The 17,530-nt window shown below is 44.8% G+C and overlaps 2 protein-coding genes across 2 annotated transcripts; both read left to right on the plus strand.

Moving 5' to 3' along the window:
* LOC131384143 (inactive ubiquitin carboxyl-terminal hydrolase 17-like protein 7) lies at positions 1–1,474 on the plus strand. Its single transcript, XM_058443540.1, has one exon. It carries the CDS (start codon positions 30–32, stop codon positions 711–713), a length of 684 nt encoding a protein of 227 aa, XP_058299523.1. The 5' UTR covers positions 1–29; the 3' UTR covers positions 714–1,474.
* Positions 1,475–3,884: 2,410 nt separating this feature from the next.
* On the plus strand, positions 3,885–5,084 carry LOC116473811 (ubiquitin carboxyl-terminal hydrolase 17-like protein 6). Its single transcript, XM_032162450.2, is given in 1 exon segment — positions 3,885–5,084. A coding segment is annotated over 1 exon segment (1,200 nt).
* The last annotated feature ends 12,446 nt before the right edge of the window (positions 5,085–17,530 follow it).

Raw genomic sequence — 17,530 nt, forward strand, 5'->3', positions numbered from 1 at the left:
AGAATGTGCAATATCCTGAGTGCCTTGACATGCAGCCATACATGTCTCAGCAGAACACAGGACCTCTTGTCTATGTCCTCTACGCTGTGCTGGTCCACGCTGGGTGGAGTTGTCACAACGGACATTACTTCTCTTATGTCAAAGCTCAAGAAGGCCAGTGGTATAAAATGGATGATGCCGAGGTCACTGCTTCTGGCATCACTTCTGTCCTGAGTCAACAGGCCTATGTCCTCTTTTATATCCAGAAGAGTGAATTGGAAAGACACAGTGAGGGTGTGTCAAGAGGCAGGGAACCAAGAGCCCTTGGCCCTGCAGACACAGACAGGCGAGCAACGCAAGGAGAGCTCAAGAGAGACCCCTGCCTCCAGGTACCCGAGTTGGACGAGCACTCGGTGGAAAGAGCCACTCAGGAAAGCACCTTAGACCACTGGAAACTCCTCCGAGAGCAAAACAAAACGAAGCCTGAGTTCAACGTCAGAAAAGTCGAAGGTACCCTGCCTCCCAACGTAGTTGTGATTCATCAATCAAAATACAAGTGTGGCACGAAAAACCATCATCCTGAACAGCAAAGCTCCCTGCTAAACCTCTCTTCGACGAACCCGACAGATCAGGAATCCATCAACACTGGCACACTGGCTTCTCGGCAAGGGAGGACCAGGAGATCCAAAGGGAAGAACAAACACAGCAACAGGGCTCTGCTTCTGTGCCAGTGATCTCAGTGGAAGTGCTGACCCACACGTGGGGTGCACACACACACACACACACACGCACACACACAGACACCCACACACACGAATACACCCACAAGCGCGCACGGAATCACACACGCACCCACACAAACACCTACACCGTCAGTCCCACACAAAGCAATGAGGAGCCCAAGAATCTGCATGTACAACGGGGACAACTGGATAGTGATGGCTGCGTCTCAGGATGAGCCCACACATGGGAAACATCAAGTTTTAGGGTCGTGAGTCTTCCGAACCTGTGGAGGGTCTCTCTGTGTGTTTGCGTTCACGGTAGATGACATTCAGTGTGCATTTCTAAATATGACATATTGACGTGTGGGTTTGCCTGTCAGGTTATTGCAGGGGACTGGGTTTACTATTTTCTCTTCGGGTGTGTTCCATTCGTCAGCTGTTGGTCGGCAGGATGAAGGTGAAATTATGCTAATGCGGGACATCTGTGGATCATTCTCGCCACCTTGAATAGTGGAAACTGGAATGCATTTGGAAGACAGGAAGGGTCTTCTTCTTTTGTACCCTGGCTCGCCGTTTTGACGTTGGTTTTTGAATGGACCTCAGGCGCCCTAGGACTTGTGCTCTCGGTGGAACCCACATAACGCCGGAAACTCACAGACCGACTTGCCTGTTTCACGGTGTCCACTTCCAACGAATTGAAATGAAAAATTTTCCCACGGGCACGTAAGTCATTTGGAAGGAAGTCGTACGGATAATAAAGGAAATCAAACACAGGAGTGTGTGTATTCAACTAAAACCACATCAGAAAGCCCTGAAATAAATCTCATTTGGTGTGTTTACAAATGGCATTTGGGGAGATTGAAGGTCAGGCGTCCAGCTGCGAGAGGTGCATCTCTGAAGCACAGTCCCTGTCCTGACATCAGACTTCTTTATCCGACGTGGTGTTTCAGTGGAAATGATTGCGGGAAATGGCCCCTTCCTTGTCTGTATTTGCTGATGAGATTTCACGGTCCCTTTCTCGTTAGGTGCAGTGATCAAAGTTGACCAACCCCTGAGGGAAGTTGTCCAGGGCTCCGTAGAACCACAGAATCTTGGGGGCAACCCTGCTCCAGCACCCAAGTGCGCATACGAACAGGGTCTCTGTGTGACGTGTGTGAAAACTACAGTGTGATGAGCATGATTCGCAGACAGGTTATCGATTGGGATCACCTCAAAATCAGTTATGAGCATGAAAGGACACCGATGCCCAGGTCCCGCCTCCAGGAATAAGACCCTCCAGCGTCTTGTGTGAAGCCACAGCATCTGGATTCCTCATGCTTCTGGGGATCATTCTCCTGGAAATGGTGGCTCCTTTCTCCCTGTGGAGCGTCTTTCTAAGCAGTGCTCCTTTCTTCCCCCAGGACGCTTTACATCTGGCACGGGAAGCCTTCTGATTGAGCACGCCTGGCCTCATGAAAAGACAAGGGAAAGAAACGGGGCCAAAGGTCACAGTCCTCTCCTTCCACCATCCTCCTTGAAATCATCCCAATTTCATGGGCCCTGAGGCCAGGGCTGTGTCTTTACACCTCGAGGCCTCGGCACCGGGCCTAAATTCTGCCCTGTTTCTTACTGTCTAAGACATTTTGGGAAAATCCCTAGAGCCAGGATCTTCATTCCTGCTAAGCTAGGGAGCCTGCAGACACACCCAAATTCTGTCCCTCTTAGTTCAGGGAACATGTCCACTTTCATCAGCATTAAAATTGGCACCAAAGGTGCTAACTGCAATTCCACCACACAATGCGTGACCACAAGTGGAGGCAACCTCTCAGATCCTGAACAATGGATGCAAGAATCCATGAGATACACGGCTTATTTTTGCCTTTTCCCACTGAAACGGGGGCCAGTGTTAACAATGTTATACAATCCTCTGTTTCACTCCCTGTTTTTAAATCTCTCCGACAGTTTCTTCTTGAGACACGGCCTCACTGCCGCCACACGGGCTTTTCTACGGGGTAGTTTTCCTTGTTTGCTTCTGTCAAATTTACAACTTTTTATTTCATCCCTATCAATTGTTGATCCATTAGCACATAGCTATGAAAATATTTTCACCCATGCTGTGAGATACGTTGTTGTCATGTTCATCATTTCTTTAATAAACCGAAGCTTTTCGTTGGGATACCTTCTGATTTCTCAAGTTTTTTTTTTTCTTTCATGTTTTCTTAAACTGCCGTCGTACGACGGAAACCACCGACTATACATTGCAATGACTATTTCTCTTTTCTGGCAAACATAAATTTGGGGAATGTCATCGATTAGTCTCTCGGTGATTGCATGATTTCCCGAAAGTGTTTCACACTCTACTTTGTGCGCTGAGTATCTCCTCAAACTTCAGTGCATGTTTCTACCACTTGATGCTTTATTATTTGGGAAGCTAGCTTCCACAAGAGCATTTCATGCAAAGACTTGTCTTGTTCCCCACTGGCAGGTAATTACACTCGGATATAGAATCAATAGGCTGGACATGGAAAGATTATCGCTGGAAGGTCTATTTGATTCCTCGGATCTCTCCTTTTTTATTAAGGAAAAACTACGCGGTGCTAATTACTAGACTTCATTGACTATTCTCAAGTCAGAAAGCGCACTTATGACTTCTTGTCCTTCAGTCGCTGAAAGGATGATGGTATCTGCCAAAAGCACGTAGTTGGAAGTACATCCCAGCACAAACACACACACACACACACACACACACACACACACAGAAACACACACAGAGTTTCACAGGTAAAGATTTCTTCCCTGTGAAGAAAATTCCCTGTGAATAAAACATTGCTTTACCTATAATAAGGCAACTGTGTGGCCACTGTCCTAACCCACTTACACTCATATTATATGTGCCTATCATCCTGAGGAGTAATTGGATTCAGGTGTTCTAGAAATCATGATGTGGGCTGTGTCTGTTGAATTCCCAAGAATGCAGGGGGACACACCCTGTGACTCATTCCTTAATTGAGTGCTGATATTTGATTGGTTTATCGCGAACCGGATGGGTGGGTGGGTGGGGTGTTCGGGGTTGGTGGGGATGACTTATTTAAGGGCTGACGCGGCCAGAGGGCTCGTCGTTTGAAGACTCTCTCGGAAGAGATAGCGTCTCTCTGCCACCTGCGGTCCCAGCAGAAAAACCCTGTGATCCCTGTTCCAGGCGACATGGAGCACGACTCACTCTACTCGCGGGGTGAGTGGCACTTCAACCGCTTTTCAAAACTCACATCTTCTCGGCCACAAGCAGCTTTTGCTGAAATCCAGCGGACTTCTCTCCTTGAGAAGTCACCCCTCTCATCTGAGACCCGTGTCGACCCCTGTGATGATTTGGCTCCTGAGGCAAGACAGCTTGCTCCCAGGGAGAAGCTTCCTCTGAGTAGCAGGGGACCTGCTGCGGTGGGGGCTGGGCTCCAGAATATGGGAAATACCTGCTACGTGAATGCTTCCCTGCAGTGCCTGACATACACACCGCCCCTTGCCAACTACATGCTGTCCCGGGAGCACTCTCAAACTTGTCATCGTCACAAGTGCTGCATGCTCTGTACTATGCAAGCTCACATCACACGGGCCCTCCACCGTCCGGGCCATGTCATCCAGCCCTCACAGGCATTGGCTGCTGGCTTCCATAGAGGCAAGCAGGAAGATGCCCATGAATTTCTCATGTTCACTGTGGATGCCATGAAAAAGGCATGCCTTCCCGGGCACAAGCAGGTAGATCCTCACTCTAAGGACACCACCCTCATCCACCAAATATTTGGAGGGTACTGGAGATCTCAAATCAAGTGTCTCCACTGCCAGGGCATTTCAGACACCTTTGACCCTTACCTGGACATCGCCCTGGATATCCAGGCAGCTCAGAGTGTGAAGCAAGCTTTGGAACAGTTGGTGAAGCCCGAAGAACTCAATGGAGAGAATGCCTATCATTGTGGTCTTTGTCTCCAGAAGGCGCCTGCCTCCAAGACCTTAACTTTACACACTTCTGCCAAGGTCCTCATCCTCGTATTGAAGAGATTCTCCGATGTCACAGGCAACAAACTTGCCAAGAATGTGCAATATCCTGAGTGCCTTGACATGCAGCCATACATGTCTCAGCAGAACACAGGACCTCTTGTCTACGTCCTGTACGCTGTGCTGGTCCACGCTGGGTGGAGTTGTCACAACGGACATTACTTCTCTTATGTCAAAGCTCAAGAAGGCCAGTGGTATAAAACGGATGGTGACCAGGTCACTGCCTCTGGCATCACTTCTTTCCTGAGTCAACAGGCCTGTGACCTCTTTTACATCCAGAAGAGTGAATTAGGATGACCCTGTTACAGTGTGTCTATAGGCAGGGAACCAAGTTCTCTTTGCGTTGAAGACAAGTGAATTGTGTTTGAAGTAAAATGTCATTAATGCTACTTGGAGCAGATTATTTATTTGTCTCACTTTGTTATCAGTCAATGAGGTTTAACGAATATCAATGCCTAGTGCCTACTCCCAAGAGATAAGAACTTCCAGTGTCTTGTGTGAAACCGTGGCATCTGGATTCCTCATGATTCTGAAGATAATTCTCCTTAACCCACAACATTTCAGAATCACTGCCAGTGTTGGAAACAGATAACACATCAGTCCCTTGCTCTCTCTTTCCTCTTCACTTAAGAAAACTCTCACTTGTACCAAGGAAAATCCTATGGTTTACTAGGGAGGAGGAGTTTTCTCAGGAGTGAAAATGGTGGCTCCTCCCTCCCTGTCAAGTCTCTTCCTCAGGATTGCCCCTTCGTCTCTCAGTACTCTGTTTTTGAAGCCCGAAATGCCCCCTGGTTGAGCACACCTGGCCTATGAAGGAATAAGGAGAAGGAATGGTTCCAAAGACTGTACTATGCTCATTCCACCATCGCCTCTGACACTATCCTGACTTCATGAGCCCTGGGTCAGAAGCAGTTTCTTTACACCTGTAGGCCTTGCCTCATGGCCTAAATATGTCCCCATTTCTTACATCTTATAAATTTTGACAAAACCCTCAGGGTCTAGATCTTCATTCTCACAGGCCAAAGAGAGATACACCAGCATTCTGTCCCTCTGAGACTGCGGGACATCTTAGCTTCCATCAACATGAAATTTTGCACCAAATATAGTTACTGCAGGTACACCTCACAATGAGTAAATGGAAGTTCAGACAACATCTCAGACTCTGTACAATTTTTGGCCAAGCTCATTTGGCTTGACAATGGTTTTACTCTATAAATCAGTTGCGAGAACACTTAGGATTCATATTATTTAGTCTTTTAATCAGTCTGTTATTATTTTCAATGTATTTCCTAGACTTTAGTTTAATATTTCTGATAAACTTTGATGCAAAAATTCTCAATATAATAGTGGCAAACCAAATCCAGCAACATATCAAAAAGCTTATCCACCAAGATCAAGTCAGCTTCATCCCTTTGGTGCAAGGCTGGTTCAACATATGCAAATCAATAAATGTAATTCACCATGTAAACAGAGCTAAAGACATAAACCCCATGATTATTTCAGTAGACTCAGAAAAAGTCTTTGATAAAATTCAACATTCCTTTATGTTAAAAACCTCATGAAACTAGGTATTGATGGAGCATACCTCAAAATAATAAGAGCCATTTATGACAAACATACAGCCAATATCATATTGAATAGGCAAAAGCTGGAAGAATTCCGTTTGAAATTCGGCACATGACAAGGATGCCCTCTCTCACCACTCCTACTCAATATAGTACTGGAAGTTCTGGCCAAGGCAATCAGGCAAGAGAAAGAAATAAAGCATATTCAAATAGTAAAAGAGGAAGTTGAACTGTATTTGTTTGCAGATGACATGATCCTATATCTATAAAATCCCATCAACTCAGCCCGAAAGATTCCTAAGTTTATAAGTAACTTCAGTAAAGTCTCAAGATACAAAATCAGTGTGCAAAAATCACAAGCATTCTTATACACCAACAATAGACAAGAAGAGAGCCAAATCACAAATGAATTCCCATTTACAATTGCTACGAAGAGTATAAAATACCTAAGAATACAGCTAACAAGGCAAATGAAGGACCTCTTCAAGGAGAGCTACAAACCACTACACTCAAGGAAATAAGAGAGGACACAAACAAATGGAAAAACATTCCATGCTCATAGTTAAGAAGAATCAATATCAAGAAAATGGCCATACTTCCCAAAGTAATTCATAAATTCAATGCTATTCCCATAAACTACCATGGACATTGTTTAAAAAATTAGAAAAAACTACTTCAAAATTCATATGGAACGAAAAAAGAGCCCATATACCCAGGACAACCCTAAGCAAAAATAACAAAGTTAGAGGCATCATGCTACCTGACTTCATACTATATTACAAGGCTACAGTAACCCAACAGCATGGTAGTGCTACAAAACAGACACATAGACCAATGGAATGGAATAGAGATATCAGAAATAAGATTGCACATCTACAACCATTTTATTTTTGATGAAAACAAGCAATGGGGAAAGGATTCCCTATTTAATAATAAATGATGCTTGAAAAACTGGCTGGACATATGCAGAAAACTGAAATTGTACCCCTTCCTTATACCTTATACAAAAATGAACTGAAAATGGATTAAAGACTTAAATGTAAAACCCAAAACTATAAAAAATCCAACTCCATATAAAAGTGGGCAAAAGCTGGGTGCAGTGGCTCATGCCTGTAATCCCAGCAGTTTGGGAGGGTGAAGTGGGCAGATAACTTGAGGCCAGAAGTTCAAGATCAGCCTGGCCAAGCTGGTGAAACCATGTCTCTACTGAAAATACAATAAATTAGCCAGGTGTGGTGGCGGGGGCCTGTAATCCTAACTACTCAGGAGCCTGAGAGAGAAGAATCACCTGAATCTGAGAGGCAGAGGTTGCAGTGACCCGAGATTGTGCCACTGAACTCCACCCTGAGTGACAGAGCAAGACTCTGTCTTAAAAAATAAAAATTTAAAAATTTAAAAAGTGGGCAAAGGACATGAACAGACATTTCTCAAAAGAAGACATTTATGCAGCCAACAAACATATGAAAAAAAAAGCCCAACATTACTGATCATTAGAGAAATACAAATCAAAACCACAGTGAGATACCATCTCATGCCAGTTAGAATGGTGATTATTAAAAAGTCAAAAAACAACAGATGCTGGTGAGACTGTGGGGAAATAGGAACACTTTTACACTGTTGGTGCGAATGTAAGTTACTTCAACCACTGTGGAAGACTGTGGTGATTTTTCAAAGACCTAGAATCAGAAATACCATTTGACCCAGCAATCCCATTACTGGGTATATACCCAAAGGAATATAAATTCTTATATTATAAAGATACATGCATGCGTATGTTCATTGCAGCACTATTCAAAATAGCAAAGACATGGAATCAACTCAAATGCCCATCAATGATAGACTGGATACAGGAAATTTGATACATATACACCATGGAATACTATGCAGCCATAAAAAGGAATGAGATCATGTCCTTTGCAGGGACATGGATGAAGCTGGAAGCCACTATTCTCAGCAAACTAACACAAGAACAGAAAACCAAATACACATGTTCTCACTTATAAGTGGGAGATGAACAATGAGAGAACATAGACACAGGGAGGGGAACAACACACACTGGAGCCTGTCTGGGGGTGAGTAGGGAGGGAGTGCATCAGGATAAATAGCTAGTGCATGTGGGCTGAATACCTAGGTGATTTGTTGATAGGTACAGCAAACCACCATGGCACCCATTTACCTATGTAACAAATGTGCACATCCTGCACATGTATCCCAGAACTTAAAACGAAATAAAATAAAATTTTAAAAAACTTTATTTTTTCTAACCTTCCAAAATGCAGGGATTACAGGTGTGAGCCACCGTTCCTGGCCCTGTTTTAACATATCTGAACAAGATTTAAGACATCAGTTTGAAAAGAGCCCCTCTATGACAGCAACATGAATTCTGCCAAACCTGAAGCAAGAACAAACATCAAATTTAGGGTGAAGCTGGAGTACAAAAAAGGGTGAAATAAATTATTCTTTATGAAAAGTCTATGGGAAAAATGACCTGAAGAATCAGTCATTTACAAATGGAAACCTTATTCTGAGAAGAGATAATACAATGTTGAAGATGAAGCCCACAGAGGAGGGACATCCATACCAATTTTTGAGAAAAAAAAATTGTTTCTATGCCCTAATTGAGGAGGACTGACAATTAACAAGAGATATTATAGCCAACACCACAGACATCTCAATTGGTTCAGCTTACACAATACTGAGTATAACGTGAAAGTTGAGAAACTTTACATTTGATGAGTCCCAAATACGCTTGTGCCTAGATCAGCAGTGGACAAAAGCAGAGCTATTAGTGACTATTTTGAACAAGCGGAATCAAGATCCTGAAGGATTATTTTGAAGAATTATAACAGGGAGTGAAACTGGCTTTATCAATAAGATCCTGAAAACAAAGCACAATTCAAGCAATGGCTACCAAGAGGTAGAAGTGGTCCAGTCAAAGCAAAAGCAAACTTCTCAAAAGCAAAAGCTATAGAGGTTTTGGGGATGCTCAAGGTATTTTGCTTGTCGACTTTCTGTAGGATCAAAGCACCATAACATCTGCTTACTAGGAGAGTTCTTAGAGAAAATTAGCAAATACTTTTGCAGAAAAGCCCCCTGTAAAGCTTCACTAGAGAGTCCCTCTGCACCACAACAACACTTCTGTTCCTTCCTCTCATCAAATGTGAGTAATTTTACAAGAGTTTTCATGGGAAATTATTAGGCATCAACATTACAGTCCTGATTTGGTTTCTTCTGACTTTTTTCCCTAATCTTAAAATAACTGTAAAGGGCACCCATTTTTCTTTAGTTAATAATGGAAGACTGCATTGACATGGTTAAATTCTCATTACCCTCAGTTCTTTAGCAATGGACTGAATGGCTGGGATCATCCCTTAATGGAGTGTCTTGACCTCAGTAGAGCTTATATTGAGAAATAAAGTTTATATTTATATTTTTATTTTTAATTCCATTTTTCACTGACATTTTTAAATCCCTTCACAATTCACGTTTGTTTCAAAGGTATTTAAATTTAGAAATCATATCAAGTGTGAAATAAAGAAAATTATATATAGAAAGGGAGAACAGAATCTATAAATATGTATGTTTGTGTACATACATCCATAAACATATATATGTGTGTGCAAGCAGTAATTTTATTCTCCTAAAGCAATGCCTCTGTCTTCCACCCTCACTGCACATGTCCTAGTCCTGTGATGTCCCTGGAACTGAGCACCTGATTTCCTTCTCTGCCTCCCACATGAACAGGGAATAGAAATGGAAACCACGCTCTGTGGTTGCTGTTGTGAAAATCCATGTTCCCCACAGGCTGAGTTTGGCATCTTACATTCCAGTTCCCATTGTAAAAAAGCAAGCCACAAACAAAAACTACAAAAGAAAAAATGAAATATTTGAAAGTCTAGAGCCACAGAGGTTCCGAATCCACCCACTGCCCACAGTGACCTCCACCGCCCTCCAGGCCTGAGGGCCGTTATGCCTGAACAGCCTGCCTCTTCACCATCCATGCAGAAAAGTGACCTTAAACTTCAATAGCTATTACTCTGTTCCACAAGGAACAAGGCCAACATTCAAAGTCAGTGGTCTGACAACTCTAAGCTTTGGCTGGAAAAGTATTGGAAACATTTAACGTGCAGTGGATGAAGCAGCCCAGCCCCACTGCACACAACACACTCGCAGGAACTCAAAGGAGAAGACTCAGGATCCACTGGGTGGAAGTGAGGACAGACCCAGAAACACAGGGGGTGGGGGGGGGTCAAACCAGGAAGGCTCAGGCCCTGACCTCCTCCTAGGCCCTGCCCCTCTAGAACTCACAGTTTTTTCTGACCTGGAAGTGGATTTCACTGATGGAAAAGAAATTCAGTATTTCTGGTCCAGCCCAGTAAGATGCTCCCATTGCCCAGCCTTCCACACCCCTGCAGACGTCACAATCCCTGCACCCACTAACCTGACAAGGGAGCTATGAATCGCCTGGAGACGGTCCTAGGCCTGCACCCCCGTGATGGGGTCCAGGGTCCGTGTCCATTTCTGGTTAAAATTGCTGTAAGCCTAGTTGCTGTCTTGGCCTTCCCTGCTTCCTGTATGTTCACTTCTCCCCTCCTCACCCCATGTGAAACTTTTACTCAGGAGATGGATTCTCACCCCTCTTGGAACATCAAGGACAGCGCCAGGACACCACACCATCCCCTTGACCCTGGGATTCTGTAGACCTGAGTCTTCTCCTGAGGTCCCCTCCCTCCCTACCTCATTTTTTCCATACTTCTGGGGTCTGAGCCTGCTACACCTCAGGCTTCCTCTTCACAGTCACAGACTGGGGGAGCCCCCTTCATCCTTGGGCTCTGGCCACAGTTCACCTGCTGCAGGACACTCAGCAGCTTTCAGTAGCTCATCCAGACAACCAGTTGGAAGTGGGATTTCCTGGAAGGAAAGCAGGAACCCAGAATTACACTGAATTCTAACACCAGGGCCCAGATTCCCCTTCTGCATGGGACACTAAGATGCAAACACTACATAGGCACTTAATGCTCAGCTGTCTTTCTAACATCTGGTCCAGTTGTGTCCCTCCTCCTTGGAATATCTCAGAAAACGTATCTCCACCTACAGTTGTTTGAAGGCATCATCCTATGTGATTCCAGACCATCAGGGGGTGCAATGGGTCCTCACCAGTATTTCCACCCTGCTTGGAAGACTTAGAAGATCCTGAGGCTGCTCAGAGGGTCAGATTCCCATCTCTGTGTTTCAGTAAAACTTCAGTCTTCCCCGGACAAGTGAGGAGACAGAAAATGTCTAATCTCTGGCACATCTTTTGTAAGCAATGGCGGCTCCCAGGAATCAAAACTATCAACGAATATATTTTTGAGACTCTGGTCAAAAGACGAGTCATCCTGCAATTCCAGGTAGGATAAAGTGGTTCTGTGGCTCCTGAGGTGATTTTGAAAAGATCTTGATTCTCAGAAGGACCAAGGAGGGCATTTCTGGCATTTCCAGACCAGGAAGAGTGACTGATGGACCTCCAGTGTTACTTGGAAAACTTTTTGTTGGACAGCTTTGTAATAAGAGGATCTTGCTTTGGCTTTCAGGCCTTCACATAGGTTGTTTAGATCATGGAAGTGCTTCTGCATTTCTGCATAGGCTCAGGATGCCTTCTCAAGTCGTCCCTGCAATTATGAGACAGCTGCTATCTCCAGAAGTCACTTAGAATAATACAAGAGGCTTCACCTTCAAAGGGACACCAGACAATATAGCCACAGTTCAGCCAAGATTATCCGTATTTACATACCTGTAAAGTAACACTCCTAGTTATCTCCATTAACTTGGACATCTTTCGTGAATAGGGAAACTCTAGTGATTGTTATATAACAGCTGCCACAAAAATTAACCAATAAAAAGAAATGATAAATGAAAAATAATTAATAATCATGATAATGAACACAATGACCTAAAGAGTATGAATTTTAATACTGGTGAGAATATGAACATAAGGATATAAAAATTAACGTGGAGATTCTCCTAAATATATGAAAACTTCACAAATTGGGTCCTCCTGGTGTAATCTGGAGTCACAGTCAAAGAATTTCTCTACGAAATGTGTTCCATGATGGCAAACATCAAAAACAGGAGGTGAAAGAAAAGCAAGCTGCAGGAGACCATGGACTAATATGAACACTTGTGTTCAAACCTCTCTCATCAAGAACTACCAGCCAGAGGTGAAGGGACTCTGGTTTGTGTCCTGCCTACCACTGGGCACACAAAAGCTTTCAGTAGTGCAACCAGAAGGCTGGTTTGGCCTGGCTCCCTGCAAAGAAGACACGTCTCTGATCCCCACTAGCTCATCAGTCCTGGAACTCAGAATCCTACATGCAGTAAACATGAAGCTCCAACTCCATAGCTGACTTTACCTCCTTACTGTCCTTCTGCCATCTGGTGTTTCAGGTGCTCTCCAGATCTGGACTTTTTGGCTCCCCTACCTTTACCAAGTGAACTCAGGATGTATCATTCTCAGCCTTCTCCTGCCAGTCCAAGGTGAAACTCACCAATACAGGCATACCCTGGATGGGCTTCCTTGGACTATTTAGAAAACAATGAGCTTGCTAGGGGGTGGTGTGAGCTCTAGAAATAGAGTTACAGTCTCCCATGGAAACCTGAGAGGACTTAGAATATTCCCAAAGGCCTAAGCAGTCCAATCTGTCCTGGAAACATCAGGAATGATATACTCGGTCTTCCGGAGGCTCCAAAATTTTTCTAAATAAACTCAGAGGTTACAGAACCATTTTTCTCTTGGGAACTGAAGTGGAGTTATTTCCCTTCTACCAGCATCTCACTTTTTTTTCTCTAAGTTAGCTTTTGAGCCCAGAAGTAGGTATTCCTTGTATTTGATCTACACGCGTGATTCCTAGAATGTCCGTGCCTCTGGATATTTTCTGCATTCACTCAGGTATTCACAAAATGCTGCAGTTCTACTGAAAATCTCCGAGATGACCATTTGATCACCTGAGTAACTTTAGAATGTGTCTTCTCTGGAAGCCCTGGGGCCTCCCTTCTGGTATTTCATCCATTGCTGGTACCAAGTACCCAGGGTGAAACCCTCCATCAGACATTTTTTGCAATTCCAGTAAGGAGATGACACTAATGTGATGGGGCTCAAGAATCAGATGGTAGACCAGCTGGGAGGTGAAGTCTCAGTAGGCTAGGGGCTTAATGTTTGATGCACAGCAGACTTCTGAGACTCAGGAGGCGGGTGTGGATCTGTCTGTCCAGAGCCTCTCATCTACAGTCTGGACCAGCTATTTCTTGGGGTGAACTACTGAAGGCTTTTGTATGACCTGTGTCAGGCAAGACTCTGGCCAGACCCTTTACCATAGTCCATTTGCAATGTATTTCCACGTGGCACAGGTATCTCCACTTTTGCCCAGGCTCTCATGTGACTCAGAATTATTCTCCCTACTGCCACTCTTCTTTGCCATCACAGAAGATATTTCAAGATGTAGCCCTAAGCTTCTCCTTCTAATCAATAACATGAGAGCTCGTATGGGAACATTGTCACAGGCTTACAGGAATATGTTCTTAAATATCTGCTTTTTTATTACTCTCTTCATTAAATTGACATTTAAATCATCACCATTATGATTGTTACTAATGTTATTATTATATTGGTACAGTTCTTTATCATGGATATATTCATGGTAGTTTTTATGCAATGTTGAATAATTTTTTTATGTTCCTGAAGACAGTTGAATTTGCTGAAGATGATTAAAAGACAACCTTAAAACATAAATACCACAGCAACTCCAGGACTCCTACTGTACTGCCTGGTGTCCTATAGAAGAATGGGCTTCCTGAATTATTCTTTTATTTTTCAGGCAAGTCCCTATTCATACGAGCATAGGAGACTGATGAAGTGCACCCTCATCTTGCCATGGGCTCAGAAAGAATTCATACATATGCTTTATGTGATAGCAACTCTATGTGTAGGCCTGTGAGCCCTAGAATGCACTTTCTTTCACCTACTAGTCCACATAAAAATTTTCTAAGTCAAATCCTCCCTCCATGCTTGGATAGGTCATGAATGGCTTTCTGTTACCCACCTAAGATGAAGGGATATTGCTAAATCAGGTTTGTGGCCAAGAAACTTTTACCTGGAGTGGCAGGAGAGGGCCTATCTGTTCACCAGAGTGTCTGCAACATTTTCTTTTTTCTTCCTTTTTTTTTTTTTTTGAGATAGAGTCTCGCTCTGTTGCCCAGGCTGGAGTCCAGTGGCGCAATCTTGCCTCGCTGCAACCTCCGACTCCCAGGTTCAAGCGATTCTCCTGCCTCAGCCTCCTGAGTAGCTGGGATTATAGCTGCGTGTCACCACGCCCGGCTAATTTTTGTATTTTTAGCAGAGAAGGGGTTTCACCATGTTAGTCAGACTGGTCTCAAACTCCTGACCTCATGAACCGCCTGCCTTGGCCTCCCAAAGTGCTGGGATTACAGGTGTAAGCCACCGCACCTGGCCTCTGCAACATTTTCTAAGTCAGTATAGAAGCTCTTTGAACCACCTTTTCAGTCAAAGAACTCATGAAAAAGTCCTCGAAGAACTTGTGACCTTCTGGAAATTGTCAAAATCTCTACAAGTGTCCAGAGTCATTTAGAGCTGCATTGCAAGCCACTAACTGGGTTCCACCATTATTAAAGCAAATGCAAAATATGCCATGCCCACCAAAAAAAATCCAGAAGCCATGGTATTTAGCTGTTTCCATCTTTCTTGCCTCCTGCAGGTGGGAGAATACTGAGTGTCATGCCCTCCTACAGCCTCTGGAGGACATGCCAGTGCCTAGAGGTACCAGTAGAAAGGGGCCATGAAAGAGCAGATGACAGCCAGGTGGCTGGGAATCACATTGTCCTGTGGCTTATTGCTTGTCATGAACTCTGCCACTGGGCAACATGTGCAGGTCTGGACCCATGACTTCTCTGGATCCCTGCCGCATCAGCCAGCTGTCTTATCTCCTGAAAGCTGGTAGGTGTCGGTCAGCATGGTGTTCCAGGACCAGGGTTATATTAACATTCCCTCTTAGGCTGAAACACCAGAAGTTAACACAGGAGTCCCCAGCTGTGCAGATACCAACCTCCAGATTGTTTTTCTTCTCGTTCTAGATGTTCATCATTGCTTTTTGGGACTCGAAATAACCCTACACAGCCAAATATTTATGCCTATTACCCACTTATGGAAAATTTATATGTCCCAAGTCCATAGGGTTAGTATTATTATCAGTATTAAAACCATTAGTACTAGTATGATGATCATCATTCCTGTTAATATCCATCAATATTTTTATTACTGCCATTGTTGATATGGATTTTTCATTATTGTACAGCAATGAATATAGTTTATCCATTCACAAATGGTGTTCAGTTGCCAAAGATGACTACAAGGCATGTTCTACAGACATAAACACACACAGCTGTCCTGGAGACCCAGCTTTGCCACCAATTGCTCTTTCGTAAGATGAGATCCCCCAATACCCACCAGTTTTTCAGGACTCGATCTCAGATGGCTCAGCTAGACCTGGAAAAGTTTCCTATGCCCAAATGTACTTGGAAAAATTTAAAAGTCTCTTCAGAGGCCCAGTAATAGCTTTTGGCAGCTTCTAAGACCAGGGAGGGTTTCTTGGCCATTCAGAGCCATTCAAATATTCTAAGTAAACTCAAGGATCCAGAAACCCCACTTGCAGTCATGAAATACCAGTGAATGGCCTCTGTGAGTTTCTTCAAGTTTTTCAAAGATGACCGCCTGGGAAGGCTGGCCAGGAAGTCACCCAAGCCCAACCTTCTGCAGGATGTTCTATGTCAGCCAGGGACCCAGTGAATTGCCATTGAACAGAAGGGAGGAACAGAGACAGCATGCCTGAGCTTCTGGAAACATTCTAAGTGCCCTTGCTGGCCCAGAAAAGACTGGTGCTACCATATGAGGCACAGACTTAGCAACCTACCTACTCCAGGAACCACAGAAAGTTTAAAGGTTCCCAGGAAGTCCCAGGAAGGGCAGCCATGGCCCTTTAGATCCATCAGATTTTATTCTAAGTCTACGTGGGAGACAGTGTGCTTAGCTTCATAAAAACACCTGTGGAGGTGCTATCACTTGCCCCAGTATCCAGTCTTTTCTACCTCATCTCAGAGCCAGGCAGCCACTATTTCCCACAGCTGCTGTGCAATGAAAGGGGAATATTCTAGGCGACCTCCTGGGCCCACGAAATTCTGTGGCTGCGCTGAAAGGCAGGAGTTGTCCTCCGGAATACTCTTCAGAAATCTGACAACACTGGTCAAGATTAAAGAAGCTCAATTCAACGTCATACAAAACTAACCACAAAAAAAAAAAAAAAAAAAAAAAAATGCATAGTGAGACAAAATGATGAACACACCTGCTAACAATCATGAATGACAATAACAAGAACCATGATGATCTTAGTGATAATGCCACCAACACTGTTAATGGCAATAACGATAAACCTGAGGTAATGAGTGTTAGGGTCCCGATTCACGGATATGAAAGACGGCGCCAATTTCTGGCCTCACAGAAATAAAGGAAAAGTAAACACCTGGAGGAGGAGGTGACACGGAGCTCCCGCCGGCCTCTGGGCGCTTCTTGGTGGAAGGAGACGGACTTGGTCCTGAGCCTGCCCCGGATCCACCCACACCAGAACCCCAGAGTCCCAGTCCCTGGATGGGCTCAGTCCCGCCCAGGGCAGACGCCCCGGAGCCCCGGCGCCCGGGTCCTCCAGCCCTGGCTGCCGCCGCTTCTCGCGGAGCCAGGGCCCCCCGCGCCACCTCAGCCTCTGCGGGGCTCTGGGAGTGCAGCGCCGAGGATGCTCCGGGCCCAGCGGGGGTATCCGGCCTCAGGTGGATACTGACGCCCTGAGGGCGCGGAATAGGACGGCCTGCGCAGGGCCCGCCGTCTCAGGCCTTGCAAAAAGAGCGGCCTCTCCAATGCCCCTGCTGGAACCTCCCCGGAGGCCCCAGCCCCAAAACCAAGGCGATGGCGCCTCCCCATGGGTAAAGAAAACTCAGGTCCTCCCTGGAGACCCGGCCTGCCGCGGGAGGCAGATCGCGCATGCGCCCTGCATGGCGGGAAAGATGGGTTTCATTGCCCTCTGCCGGCCATGAGGTGGCAGCACAGGACGTTTGGACTTAGCGGTGGACCTGAGTCTGAATCACTGAAATTCAGGTGTAGATTATTCAGTACTTTTCTTTTGGAAAATCAAATGGAAA

This window comes from Hylobates moloch, unplaced genomic scaffold, assembly GCF_009828535.3.
Source record: "Hylobates moloch isolate HMO894 unplaced genomic scaffold, HMol_V3 SCAFFOLD_8, whole genome shotgun sequence".
Taxonomy (NCBI): domain Eukaryota; kingdom Metazoa; phylum Chordata; class Mammalia; order Primates; family Hylobatidae; genus Hylobates; species Hylobates moloch.